Source organism: Phallusia mammillata, chromosome 1 (genome assembly GCF_965637545.1).
Source record: "Phallusia mammillata chromosome 1, kaPhaMamm4.hap1.1, whole genome shotgun sequence".
NCBI classification, from domain to species: domain Eukaryota; kingdom Metazoa; phylum Chordata; class Ascidiacea; order Phlebobranchia; family Ascidiidae; genus Phallusia; species Phallusia mammillata.
In genome coordinates, this window is record NC_137252.1 from 31,160,686 (window position 1) to 31,174,624 (window position 13,939).

General features: G+C 35.4%; 1 protein-coding gene and 1 long non-coding RNA gene across 3 annotated transcripts; one reads left to right on the forward strand and one right to left on the reverse strand.

The window, feature by feature from the left end:
- Positions 1–12: 12 nt before the first annotated feature.
- LOC145214307 (large neutral amino acids transporter small subunit 1-like) lies at positions 13–12,883 on the forward strand. Of its 2 annotated transcripts, XM_080082821.1 has the most exons (11): positions 13–596; positions 936–1,061; positions 1,865–1,970; positions 2,095–2,139; positions 2,491–2,614; positions 3,757–3,860; positions 4,138–4,234; positions 4,753–4,902; positions 6,456–6,636; positions 7,382–7,442; positions 10,898–12,883. In XM_080082821.1, exons 1-10 carry the CDS (start codon positions 104–106, stop codon positions 7,438–7,440), a joined length of 1,485 nt encoding a protein of 494 aa, XP_079938947.1. In that variant the 5' UTR covers positions 13–103; the 3' UTR covers positions 7,441–7,442; positions 10,898–12,883. The 2 variants fall into 2 exon arrangements, with proteins under 2 accessions (XP_079938947.1, XP_079938938.1); XM_080082812.1 differs by lacking the exon at positions 7,382–7,442.
- LOC145214363 (uncharacterized) lies at positions 4,153–4,793 on the reverse strand. The gene is made up of 2 exons (XR_013857031.1): positions 4,733–4,793; positions 4,153–4,446 (listed from the first exon to the last, which is right to left on the reverse strand). It is a non-coding gene; the product is annotated as an uncharacterized LOC145214363 (long non-coding RNA).
- Positions 12,884–13,939: the final 1,056 nt, after the last annotated feature.

Sequence of the window (13,939 nt, forward strand, 5' to 3'; positions counted from 1 at the left end):
CATTAAAAATTTTGTTGGCATTGTTTTTTCAGCTATGTTTTCTTGTTTTTGTAAATTTTTAAATATTATATTTATTTGTAATTAAATACAAAAAAACGGCAAAATGAGTAAGCGTTCTCATGAACTGAAAACGCCTGAAGATGCTAGCGACTCCTCATCTGAAGGACCTACAGACAGTAAAGTAGTGTTGAAACAAAAAATTACGTTGATAAATGGCTGTGCCATTATTGTCGGGACAATCATTGGTTCAGGAATTTTCATTTCACCTGTGGGCGTCTTCAAAGAGGTGAATTCTGTCGGTCTTAGTCTGATTGTCTGGGCAATTGGTGGCTTTTTCTCAACAATCGGAGCATTGTGCTATGCTGAACTCGGAACAACGATTGTAAAATCAGGGGGTGATTATGCTTACATCCGAGAATTCTATGGCCCCCTACCAGCTTTCTTGCGTTTATGGATCGCATTGCTTATCATTCGACCAACGTCTCAAGCAGCTATTGCCCTTACCTTTTCAACTTACCTGGTTCAGCCCTTCTTCCCAAACTGTGCTGAACTGATGCCCGAGTCATCTGTGCGACTTTTCGCAGCTGTCTGCCTCAGTAAGACAACTTTTGTTTATTTTTAAATTTTTACTGTAGTATTTGATGTCTATTTTATGCCACTATCTTTAATTTGTCCAGAATAAGGTTCGTTGTGGATTATTTTGTAATGTATAATTTTTTTAAAATCAAACTTGGTTTTAGTTTGTAACCATACTCATATAAATGTGTGAATGTATTATTGACACCAAGCTTTGTGTCATGATATGTTAAGTAAAAGTTTTCAAAAGTAAGTTGCCAAATTTCTATTTTTTTTTAACTTATTGTTTTTCAATTTGCATTTAAGGAAACTATTTTTATTTCACTTCAAAATTTTCACTTAAAATTTATTTATTTTAGTTGTGTTGTCATTCGTCAACTGTATGAGTGTCCGAGGTGCTACAAGAGTCCAAGACGTCTTTACAGCTGCAAAATTGTTTGCATTGGCAATTATTGTTATCATCGGAATAGTTCAAATTTGTCAAGGTTAATTAATACAATATGGTGCCAGAAAAAACAATTATGTAATGTTTGCTTAATGCGACTTCAGTTGCTAACAATAAAATATGCTTTTTTGGACACATTTCCATTTTTGAAACCCATTTTAAAAAATGCTGTGCAAAGTAATAACATTGCAAGCTTCAAGAACTTAGGCCATGAACTCTGCTAATCTTTAAGTGTTGTAAAATTAGCAGAAATGTTCCCAAGAACTTGTAGAACAGACCTCTGTGACCTCCAGCCCCTTACAATGAGTTTATTCACCTCTGTCTGAGCTAATCTGATTGGCTGAGTTTGGGGGGCGTGTATTTATTATATGGTGCTGTTGTATTTCCCATTATATTTGGTCGCTTCCCACAACTGTTTGATATTGGTCTCATTTTCCAGTAAAGTGTATTGTCCTTTGTATTAATATTCAACTTTTCACAGCAGATAAAGCGGTTATTTTCGTGACTTTAAAATAAGTGCTCATAAAAGAAAATAGATTTTAGGGGTGTCGAAAACAATAATTTTATTCAAATTAAAAAAAATCTGAGTTTATTGTTTTTTTGTCCTTTTAACATTAAGAAAACTAGTGAAAGTGTCTATTTATTAATAACAAGAATATAAACTTTTAAAAAAGGTTTAATCACAAAAAACAAAAATGTATTTTTGAATTTTGTTTACATTTTAGCAAGATTACATTTTTATTTGAATTAAAATAGGTTTTCAGTATTCAGATTAAAATAACTTAGTTTTGCTTTATAAACCACAAATGTATATTAAACAAACATGTACATTTTTGTTCTTAGGAAGTTACGAGTACTTGACACCAGAAAAGGCTTTCGAGGGCACTACAAGCGACATTGGAAAAATTGTCATTGCCTTCTATAACAGTCTTTATGCATATGGTGGCTGGTATGTGAGCTGTGTGAAAGCAACATACTCTAACGATATCATAAAAATGCTCATTGAACTAAAAGATCATAACATTAAGGCTTCTAAACTTACACAATTGGTTTGCAATGTTTTTATGTTTTAGGAATTACCTTAACTTTGTCACTGAGGAGATGAAAGATCCATACAAGTGAGTTGATTCGTGTTTCCCAGTAAAAATTATTAAACGATGTGTCCTAATGCAGCAGAGAAACAAAATATTGAATCTAAGCCACTGTTTACAACCCAACGTTTTTTATGCTTGTTGGCATCTGAATGTGCACAATTTGTATGCACTTTGTACTGTAGTAAATATCATTCACAGACATATAGGCGCCAATAGAACGCCTTTACTTTCCTATTTAAAAAATATAGTAGCAACATAAATTTTTTTTGACCTTTTTAAAACATCTCTTTCTCCACATTCTTAAAAAATGTAACTAAAAAAAATATTTTGCATGAGACAAAAGAATTGGCTTTACTTACTATGACTTTTTTACAGGAATCTTCCCCGGGCTATTATGATTTCACTACCTTTGGTCTCGGTCATCTATGTAACTGCAAACATTGCCTACTTCACTGTCCTCTCACCAACTGAGTTTGGAATATCAAATGCTGTCGCCGTGGTAAGTAAATTGAATTTTTCTTAAAATTATTTATGACTATCTTTTTATGTAGTAATTTTTGAAAACAAAAAATGAAATGTTTTAAATCTTAAAGCAAATAAGTTCATTTTCGAAATGTATGTAGAATAAAAGGATAACACATTTTATCAATAAAATTTACTAACTTTTAAGGCAGTTTTTTTGAACAATTACTAATAAAACTGCTGTTTGCACAGTTCAACATATTTTGTTTTAACAATACTTTGCTCACTGCCGGAAACATACTTTTGTGTTAAGCAGAACTTTCACTGCCGGAAACATACGTTTGTGTTAAGCAGAAGTTAGGAAATGTACACATTCCCCATATGTTATAGCTCAAGGTCTTACATCTTTTCTTTCTTAACACTGAACTTCTAAGTTTAATTTTTGGCCCCTTACAGTTCAACTTTTTGCATACAACCGTGATAGTGTTTATATATATATATATTAAACTAGTACAGCACTTTGAGAAGTGTTTGTTTTTTGATAAAGTACAATTTAAGTCTAAAAGTGTTGCAAAAACCAAGTCAAAAATTAGTTTTGAAACATGTGGGCAAATTTTTCCCAATTGATTGCACTAAATTTGTTTAAATATAATAGTCCTACATATTTCTTTAGGCATTTTTACATATTATGAGCATATAGAGTTGTCTTATTAACATATACACAAGCACATATAACTTGGGACATTAGCCTATTTTCTGTTTTGTTATAAAATGCTTATTTATAGCCAACGGATGTTGTTTTGTGGGCTAATTATCCTTTTTGGTTGTAGATTTTGTGGTAAATTACTAAATTATAACTTTGACAACATAAACATATATACAGCACCTAGCTAATGTTACATACACAAGGAAAAGATTGGGTAAAAAACTTATTAGAGTTTTCTTAAATATATACCATGTTCCAAAAAAATTATTTTACCATTTCCTGTGACACTTGGCCACCATGCATTGCCACTTCAGCACTTTATAATAGTACACACATGTGATAAACATTGGCTTCACACGAGTCAGCTCGCATCAGCAATTGAGATACGAACTACAGGAAATCCTTGAAACCCATTAATCGACTGTGCATAAGTTTGTTCAGCCACGGTTTAAAGTGTTAATAATTTTTTCCAGCTCTTTGGAGACAAAACTCTTGGTGTTATGTCCTGGATCATTCCCGTTTTTGTCTCCTTGTCCTGTTTCGGATCAGTAAATGGCTCCATTTTTACATCATCCAGGTATAAGACAGTTACACTGTTTGTTTTTTGTGCAGTTATTGCCAATTTAAGTGTCTAAACCTGTAATTTACACCCAGTTCTTTATTTTGCACTGGGGTATTACTTTTAAAATCATATAAAATATGCAAAATTTAACAATGTACTTTTCAATGCAAAAAAAAAAATTTTCAAACAAGTGTACAGTTTGAAAATAGATGTAACAAAAGAACAGTGGTTTTCATATGCACAATTTTCACACAAACCCAATTGCCATTTGGAATTTTATTTCTCATTTCAGATTGTTCTTTGTGGGTGCCAGAGAAGGACAGCTCCCAAATATTCTAGCTATGATTCATACCAAGAGATACACACCAGTCCCAGCCATCATATTCAATGTATGTTAGATAAGAAAAGTATTGTATAACACTAAATTTGTGACTACATATGAATCAAATACACTTCGACAAACTGCTAACACAACTAAACAAAAGTTTCGTTAAAATTTCCACATTTGATACAAATCATGGTGCCCAAAACAGACAGAAATAAAATGCTACTTCAATTTATATCTTAATTGACAAATATACCGGGAGCTCAAGACGTTGATCTAAAAAAACAAAAGACAATTAACCTAGAGATGCTGATTGGACAAATGCATTTTATCTTCATAACCGAATATAAAAGGGATGAGGGTTCCGGGTGTTTATGAAGTTTGTGGCTATTTGTGTGACCCAGTTCTTTTTTTTTGCTTACTTCAAATGTTTCTTTGACAGATATACCGGGTTATGTCATAAAATGACTTAACACTGAGTTAAGTTTGTCTTATTTTAAGATCTTTAATGAAAACAAAACTTTTCTAAGACCTAGTTTAATTCTTGCACTCATAAACTTACCAACGTCAATTTATCTTTAGTGTGTGATGTCTCTTCTGTACCTTGTCTCTGGTGACATTTGGAGTCTCATCACTTACTTCAGTTTTTTCAACTGGTTGTGTGTCGGAATGGCAATTCTGGGTCTTATCTGGTGGAGGCACAAGTATCCCGAATTGCAACGACCTGTAAAGGTAAGGTGTTAAACCTAAAAACGTGTATGTGGCCAACTGGCAATATTTTAATGCAGGGGTGTGCAACCTTTGTTACTCTGCGGCCAAATACAATTTTGCCAAAATTAGAAGGCGGGCCGCACTTTCATATAATACAATGTGATTTTACGTTTTGGCTTACCAAATATGCTTAACTACAAGTAAAATTTGCATTTGATTCTAGCTGCATATTGACAGGATGCAGAAAAATAGCATCGGGCGCATTATTCTGCTCAAAAATATATAATAGTTGGATTTGTTTGCCAGTCAGTACATTTGAAATCCAAGCATCTGCGGGCCGCAGGTTGGACACCCCTGTTTTAATGCATATGTCAATGACATAACACAACACTTTAAATAAACGAGGATTGCTCTACCAGCTGCTTATATTATAAATAATCGTTGTTTCAAGATAACGGTTATGAAGTGTCTTGTATGAGACATTATAAACTGCTGAAAGACCAATTCTAAATGATACATTAGGCCTGGCAGCAATAGCTTCTTTAAAGACACTTTACTTGTTTATTTCGTACAGTCAAACTCTTTTTAATTTAAGGAGTATTTTTTTGTTATAAATTCTAGGGATGTGCAAAAACTGCAAATGTTCTGTTTGGTCGAGCACAGAGCATCTCACTTTAATGCTCGGTGCTCGGCCGAGCACGCTCGGTGCATTATGACATCACAAAAAATCCCCTTTCTACGTTTTAGCTCTACCAGGTCTCTTACGTGACCGGCGGTGTTTTATTGAGCTGTACATGCCCATAAAGAACGCATTTTTCCACCATCTAATACATTTGAAAAATCATTCATTTTTTCTTGGATACCCTTTAGAACAGTGGTTCCCAACCTTTCTACACTGTGGGACTGGTAAAAATGTAAAAAAATTCCACGGACCGGCAACAAAAGATCGTAGTGAATGCAACAGATATTTGTAAGCTTTTTTTCACCAAAGTTGTCGTTGCGCAACATAATGCAAGATTTGGTCATAGCCTATGCATAGAGGGCGTCAAATTACAACCCTAATAGCCCTAACCGTGAACATTTTTGGAGATACAACCAATCAAATTTGGGTGTGTGATTCTCGTTATGGTGTTAGTAGCTCTACCCCCTGCTAACATACGTAACTAGTGTTCTAAAGCAGTGGTTCCCAACCGCCGGTCCGCGTAAATATTTTATGCAAAGCTACTTTTTAAAATAGAATGATAAGTGGGCCTATTGCAAAGTTGTTGGTATCTGCGAAACTCATTTTAGGCTTGACTGTACAACAGGGCATGAATATGCAAATTTAACGCTCAGGTCATTTTGTGCAACTGCTCAGCCGAGCACCGAGCATCAAAAACAGCGATGCTCGGTATCGAGTACTCGGGTTTTGGCTCGACTCGGCGCATCCCTAATAAATTCAAATTTACTCTAACCAGACTGCTAGTATTGTGTGGTTTATTATTATTTTTTTTGCAATCTAATATAAAACAAAATATTGCAGTGTATGGTAACTTTTACAGTGATTACAGTGATTTTTATTATCATTCACACAGAATCACATTGCTCTTCCTATCACATTCTTTGTTGCTTCTGCCTTCCTTGTAATAATGGCAGTGTATGCTGCTCCTAAGGAATGCCTCATTGGTGCTTGTATTGTGCTATCGGGAATTCCTGTGTACTTCATTGGAGTGCGCTACCAACACAAACAACCCAAATGGATGGATAATGGAATGAGTGAGTACCCTAAATCCAAGTTTATTTTTTTGTTTTCTGCATACAAAATAGTACTCATTAAACAGAATTTCATATTAGTAACACATTAAAAAATATATATATTAAAAAAATGTTTTGATGGAGATTGATTAGGTTTGGTAGCACTTAGTGTTTTTGCAGTTAAGTTTGAAATTTGGGTTGAAAACATTATTTTCTAACTTGTTTGACCAAAGCAAAATCTGTGCTATTTGCATTATATGTCTGACCATTAAACATTTGTGGAACCAGAACCACCGTTTCTGATGCTCATAAGTTCGCAATACACCATTATATGTATGTCAATACTATAACTGGCTGCTGTTTACAAAACTGGGGTGTAAGCAAATCAATTTGAGATACAATAACTAGATTTGCCTTTGACGGCCAGCTCAGCCAAATCACAGTGGAGCAGAATAGGCAAGGCACATAATGTCATTATAAAATCAATATTTCCCTTCAATTTCCATCCAAATCAAACACCACACACTGTTTAGCCAGTCAGTGCAGTTCAGCAATAAATACCTACAATATCTACATTTGGGCTTTGTTTTGATAGTAGCTACTCAACCTTACAAATTTGTCTTTTGTTGTTTGGATTTGAAGCTAACAAAATTTGTTAAATTGTTGTTAATGTAGAATGTAATATACTATACACACTGTTAGTTTATCACACCTAAACCATGCCCAAACGCTTTTGTCTTTCATTTTCATCTTTCCACTCAACCAGGATCGATGACTTGGGTGATGCAAACTATTCTAGAAGTGGTATTCCAGGAGGCACAGTAACGGTACGGCGCACTTGAGCGCCATATTTGGCAGCGACAGTGTTAGAGTTATTCTTTTGTGTTTTTTTGTGTCTGTTGTACAGGCTTTGCATGTAGTTTTTTTGTTGAGCTTTGTAGTTAGAAATAAGGTCTCAATTTTTGGGATTTGTTGTGGATTTAAAGTTTTCTAATTGAGGTGTTGGCTTGGGGTGCTTCTGGGATGTAATTATTCCAAAACATATTGACTTTCACAGTTAAGAAACAAGTTTCTGCGGTCTATTGATTTATGAATGGTACCAGAAACTGACCAATCATTAATTTGACATGGTTCTTAGCTTACAAGTGAGAAGTATTTGTTCAGATCATGCCTGATCAAAAATACCCAAAAAATGTTCTAATTGAATTTAAGTGTCTTATATTTTGTTAATCTGTAAAAATTCCATGGGATTGAACACACAACTGGCTCTTAATTTACACTTTTAAAGTTAGGTTTTAGTGGACATATAGTAAACTTTATGACCAATAGACATGCTTTTATGATCTGCAAAAGCCCCTTTAACCTCAATTATTTCCTTTCATACCCATCTTTCAAAAACTACTCAGTTAAACTCAGTTCCGCTTCCCACAGTTGGTTAGACCACCAGCTGTTAAAATCTGATTGACTTCCTTTGTGTCCAGGGAGAAAAGCCATTGTAAACTCATTGGCCTAAATTGCACACCCCCTAAATTTGCAGGAGATTAGTTCAGTGTTAGGGGAAGAGGGGTATTATATGGTTTGTGCCTTTTTTAGTTATGCTGCAGTTTTAAAAACTGATTTGGACGAGATGTAAAATGCTAAGATTTCAAAAAAGATTGGACAAACTTGTTGGTCAAATTGTCGAATCACAATTTCATCGCCATTTTTTTAATAAGTTGGATTATAAGCTTTCCTTTAATGGGCTTTTCAATGACAAAACTATTTTAAATTGCCTCAAAATCCATTCAAATTGAGGGCTTAAAATCATCTCATGTTTTAAATCTTTATCTACATGGTACAGGCCACAAAAGTATTGCTTGAGGCATTTCACAAAGCCACAAAATTTTGCTTTACATAGCCAAACCACATTCGTTGCAAAATATGTTACGATCTGCATGTTTAACAAGTTTGTCAACCAACACAAAATTCGACTTACAGTGCGGATGAAAATATTCTGGCTTCAAGACTATTCAAGACACAACTTATGTTTTGTATGGTCCTGAAACAAGACTATTTGTTGAAACAGTTCAGCATCACATCAATTCAACACAATAAGGAGCTTTTTATCATGTATTGGTCATTTTATTACAAAAAATTATTTTTTAAGAAAATAGTGTAGGGTAGTAGTGCAAATTAACTTTCTTTTTTATGTCCAAATGTACGAGCACCCCAAAAGCGCCTTGTTTAAAAATTGTAATTTGTTTACTTGATCAAACGATATCTGGTGACAATTAGTTGTTCTATTGACCATTCACATCAATATTCCTTTTTATTACTCGACCCATAAAACTGTGATTTCATATCCAACGCATTGTTCGGCTAAAATCCCATGGTGACGTCACAAGTCTTCGCTTGTACGTCACCTTCCTCGTTCGAAATCACAAACAGCAGGTGCGTTCGTTTCCGGTTCTGGTCTGTGATCAACTCCCTAGTAACACCGCTTTATCCGGCCGATTTCGAGTGGTACCAATATTACATGGGAAAACTCCTTCACAATTTTAATGTGCTAATGACAGTGTGATTAGTGATTACCAGACAGCACGGTCTCTTGTTACAAGTTTAGGGCCTTTGTCAATACATACATGGATAAATGGTCCATGTTGTTGTTTTGTGTGTCAATTGTCGAAATTTTCATAACTTTTTTAAACTTTTTAAGTTACAACTTTGCTTCAACTTTTCACAGATTTTTATGAGCAATTCGTCCGCCATTAGTTTTTAGTTACTGCTCTCAGGAAACGCCTGTAATATATACAGTACTTTGTAATACCACGATTTACGTGTACGTGCGAACGTCCATAAATTTTAATAGGTTCCCCCAAAGTAACGAAAATGTCACATAAGAAAAAAAGTTTTAAATTTATAACAGTCTCAATATATTTTGCAACATACAGTCAGCAATGAGAGGTGGAATCATAACAATAGAACAGGGACTGATACCCAGATTCAATTTACCAGGATTTACAGTCTGCAATCTACACCTTGTCATACAAATAATTCCCATTTCTTGTCTCAAACGGGTTGGGGCCAAAAAGCTACAACAGTCCTTCGAAATTGTGTTTTGCGCCTGTCAGCAATAGGTTAAGGTTCTTGTATTTTTCCGTTCTGGTTCATGCAAGTACTTGAGAGGGTTGTTAACGTGACCGTCAGCATTTTTCCGGCATGCTAATCTAACTGTGACGTGATAAATCAACGAACAAAGTCCGCTGTTATTTGTGATTGTGACGCCTAAACAGGTCAACCGGATAAAAAGCGTGTTTTCCTTTGCTGCTTGTTCTTATCTGGGGGTAAACTTTGCGGCGGCAACCCCCTGCCTAGTGGTGAAAACATGTCCCACGACCTAATTTCTCTCCGGTCACTTGTTACGTAAAATGACGGTGCACTTATCTTTGTTTGCTGTGTCAGCAAATGTTCACAACTCTTTTCCACTAGGCCATGTAACACTCGTGTGTAATTTCTGGACATTACAAGAAAGTATGCAATATATATGTGTTGTCAAATAAAGTTAGGTTCAAATTGTGTCTTTAACGGCCAGTTTGTTGTTGGGTTTTAAGGCCTTATAACAAAAACCTTTTCCGCTTGAAAAAAATTAGACAATTTCGCAATTTTGGACGAATGTGTTGTGCTAGGCATATTTTTCGGCACAAGTCAGCAAATCAGGCCTTTGTTTCCCAGCACAGCATTGAAAGAATCTTGCTTAGTTGGCAAAACTGCTTTGTTTTCGGTTGGAGATCTTTGCGTATCAAGTGTTTTTGGGCTACCGTCTGCCACAAACAACACTTACCCAAAGTGCTGCAAGTACTACAAGAAGGGCAGCGTGGTTTCTAGCACACAATGGTGTCACGTGCATCTTAAGCCTTGTCGGGTGATTTACCTGTGATTCAGAATCTATATTGTGTGCTTGGCCTGTGTGTCTAGGCCCCAAGTGCCTTTGGGTCTTTTCTGTCACTTGCAAGTGGTTACTTGCGATCCTTTTCTGCCACTTGCAAGTGGTTACTTGTGATTTGCGATTTTGCAAACTGCAGATAAATTGCTGTGGTTGATTTTTGAGGACCACACACATAATTTACCCATAAGCATCTGATTTTGTATCTTTTAGTAAAGTTTCTTGGTTGTTGATGTTAACAATGTATGGTTCCGATTATAAACGAGATTGTTTTTAAAATTACCAACGAATGTTGTGTTTTAAAGTTAAACTTGTACATTTTGTCATAATTTATACTTAAACAATTCAATTTATTCACAGATAAATGTACGGTCGGCTTGCAATCGCTTTTAGAAGTCGTTTTCCAAGAAGTAATGGAGTAAGCCCACCACAAAGCAAGACCACCTATTGGGCTTCCCCTACGTCACTACATCATGACGTCATGCCCATTTTCGTGTCGTCATTTGCTTGTGAACATTTTTCTTGTTATACGTTAATTTTGCTACAAATGGCATATTATTGCCTAGCATCAGTTAGTAATACCCAATGCTAATGACCACATGCCATTTTTGCTGATAATGAACTGTGTAGTAGGCTTAACTTAATACCGATAAAATTTTGAACTCTCAAATCGCAACATATTTAATTGGTTCTAACAAATTCAGTGCTGTTTACTGCATTTTTGCAAATTTTTGTGACTTTTTTGTGGTGCAACGTTTATTTTTTAGACGCCCAAGTGTATTTGAATTTTTCGTGTTTACCCTTACGCCACGCCTACTAGAAACTACTATCCAACATATTGTAAGCGATTTGGGCCACTGTTTTACCTCTAACGCATGTGAAAAAAAATAAGAAATATACTTTTGAAATTTTTGTTTTAAATACCGTGCCAAAACGCTGTAGACACCAAAATAATTTTTAGTTCACCTGAAAGAAAAAAACAAAAAAGCCACATACGAAAAAAATAAGCTTTAAAATTTTTCGTTACAATCATAAAGTAAGTAAAAGTTAAAATCACCATTCTATCTATTTACGATAAATTTGCCTTGACGTGTTTTCAACCAAAGTTTGCCTAGTTATTATTGATTGCCCTAACGTAATATTGCTGACAAAATAGTCAACGTTGCCTATTTACACTCTAGAGAAATCGTTGATTGTGACCACCATCGAGCTATGTGTAAGTTTTACTATTACACTTTTCGATTTAGGTTTGTGATAACTTTTGTCGTCTGCGATTTAAGTCGATTTTAATGCATTGGCCGCGTACTGTATCTGAACTTTAATACGGCAAATTGACACTGCAACTGTTACAAAGCATTTGTGCGTACCTTTTCCGCTAAACCAAATCTCAGTGCTGAGCAATTTCGCGATAAGCGTGCTAACCGCCGGTTACTTCCCCAGAATCGGCTGCAATTTATAGGATCTACTCCTTGCAGTTGATTTTAAACAAAATATTGTTTCCCTATGAACTAAGATTGGCGTTGTGGTATTTTGGAGTAGTGGTTTACTGCTTGCTACCGTAGTAAGGCATTTACCACGAACTGCACTATAGCCACCATTAGGCTACTTCAGCAATACGCGAAACTTTACTATTGTGCTGTTGTGTTAAATGAAAGGGTTAACACGACTACCTTTATTTCACTTTTTTAGCTAATTGCTTTGCCTTGGGCTATTTTGCGCTTTAATTTATTGTAGTCAATTGCTTGCCCGCTAACTTAATAAGCTGGACATAACGTTTCAGCTCCATCGTTTGCTCTTTGTGGCTTTTATTTTTTTGCTCGTAGTGCTTGAAGGATTTTCCCGCCGGTGCAAAGGTTGTTTGTACTTTAGATGTCGTGAAAAATGGGAAGTGTTTTGCTTTTTACACTAATGTTTATGGGAAACATATTACTTATGCCGCTTCTGTTGTAAAAATCTTCGTTTGTAGCTAAATGTGATAATTGGATTTATTTTTTTAACAAAGATTACCGTTGTTATTTGTTGCACACGGTGGTAATTTACTCAACACTTTTTAAATGTTAACGCGTTTAAAGCGCCAAATGAAAAAACGTAGAAGCCATAATGTTTTAATCCAGCCAACTAGAAGACCTCAAGTAAGTTGCCAACTAACCATTAGGCAAATGTAACCGTTTGTCGCTATCACTGCGTTCTGCATAATACTTATTCGGAAAAAGTGTCCGTGAGGTCATACACGTTGTGACGTTATCACCGCACTGTGTCCATGTCATAGTTTGGTGGGGATTTTGTACATTGGTTACGCTTTTTTGTTGTTGACTTGGGCAAAATAAAAAATGTGTTTCGTGGTCAGTCTTGAGTCTGTCTGGAAAGGCATTTGTATTGTATATAGTTAATTAAGTAACAAACTTTTTGAATAGCAAGCTGAAACGCTTCTAAATTGCTTTCCGCAATCTTGAGGTTACTCCAAAAAAGTTACATTTTTTCTGATAAGTATGTGTAAACAGGCTACATCGTATTTTGCTGATTGACAGTCTTAGGTTATTCACCGTTTACTTAAGAAATATATTTATTTTACCCGAGTGTACGCTGACAAGCATTTAGTGTCTTATTTAAATAGAATCCTAAATAAACAGGTAGATACTTTAACACCAAAAACTATTGGCACTGGAGTCCGGTTCACTTGAGGTCAAAAAGGTAACGTCAGGTCCAATGTTTGAAAAAATGCTTGGTTTTGACGTTATTTATGATTTTAAACCAGGGGTGCACAACCTTTTTGCTAAGACGGCCGCATCGCAGATTCTTATTTCACCAACGGCGGCCAATTACCTGCTTGTTTTTGTTTTTAAATTTATTATGTGAAAATACGGCTTGTCCCACATACATAAACCATTTAATGGCGTTCAAAAAGTCCGGATAATTTAAAACTTGATCCACAGATTGAGCTAAACAGTCTGACGACCAGTCTGAGCTATTTATGACGTCACAATCTATATTGTGAAGCAAGAGGTGACTGTTTATTTGCATTGTTTGCACAGAATAGGCGTATATAAAGTGTGATGCACAGCGTCACTAGGCCGGTAATATTCTTTACAGTCTTACAAAATCTATTTAATGCAGTTTGAAAGTTAAAATATTTAGCAAAAGAGGTTTTTACGTCACGGCCGCCAGTGCATATATTTTAATAAACATGTTCACGGCCGCACAAAATCGTCTACTCGGCCGCATGCGGCCGTACGGCCGCAGGTTGTGCACCCTTGTTTTAAACCTTCACCTGACCCGAATAGTCCTAACCGCCGGCATTTCTAGAAGTCTGCAGAAAAAAAGATAAAAAATTAAATTATTTTTAACTATTTGACATTTGACCTCAAGTGAACCGGACTCCAGTGCCGCTAGTTTTTGGTGTTA

What these genes read in the sequence shown, in the direction of transcription:
- LOC145214307 (XM_080082812.1), top strand. Translation starts at nt 104, where the DNA reads ATGAGTAAGCGTTCTCATGAACTGAAAACGCCTGAAGATGCTAGCGAC. An exon ending in AATAGTTCAAATTTGTCAAG is followed by an intron (nt 1,062 to 1,864) that starts GTTAATTAATAC and finishes TTTTGTTCTTAG; the next exon opens with GAAGTTACGAGTACTTGACA. An exon ending in CTTTATGCATATGGTGGCTG is followed by an intron (nt 1,971 to 2,094) that starts GTATGTGAGCTG and finishes TTTATGTTTTAG; the next exon opens with GAATTACCTTAACTTTGTCA.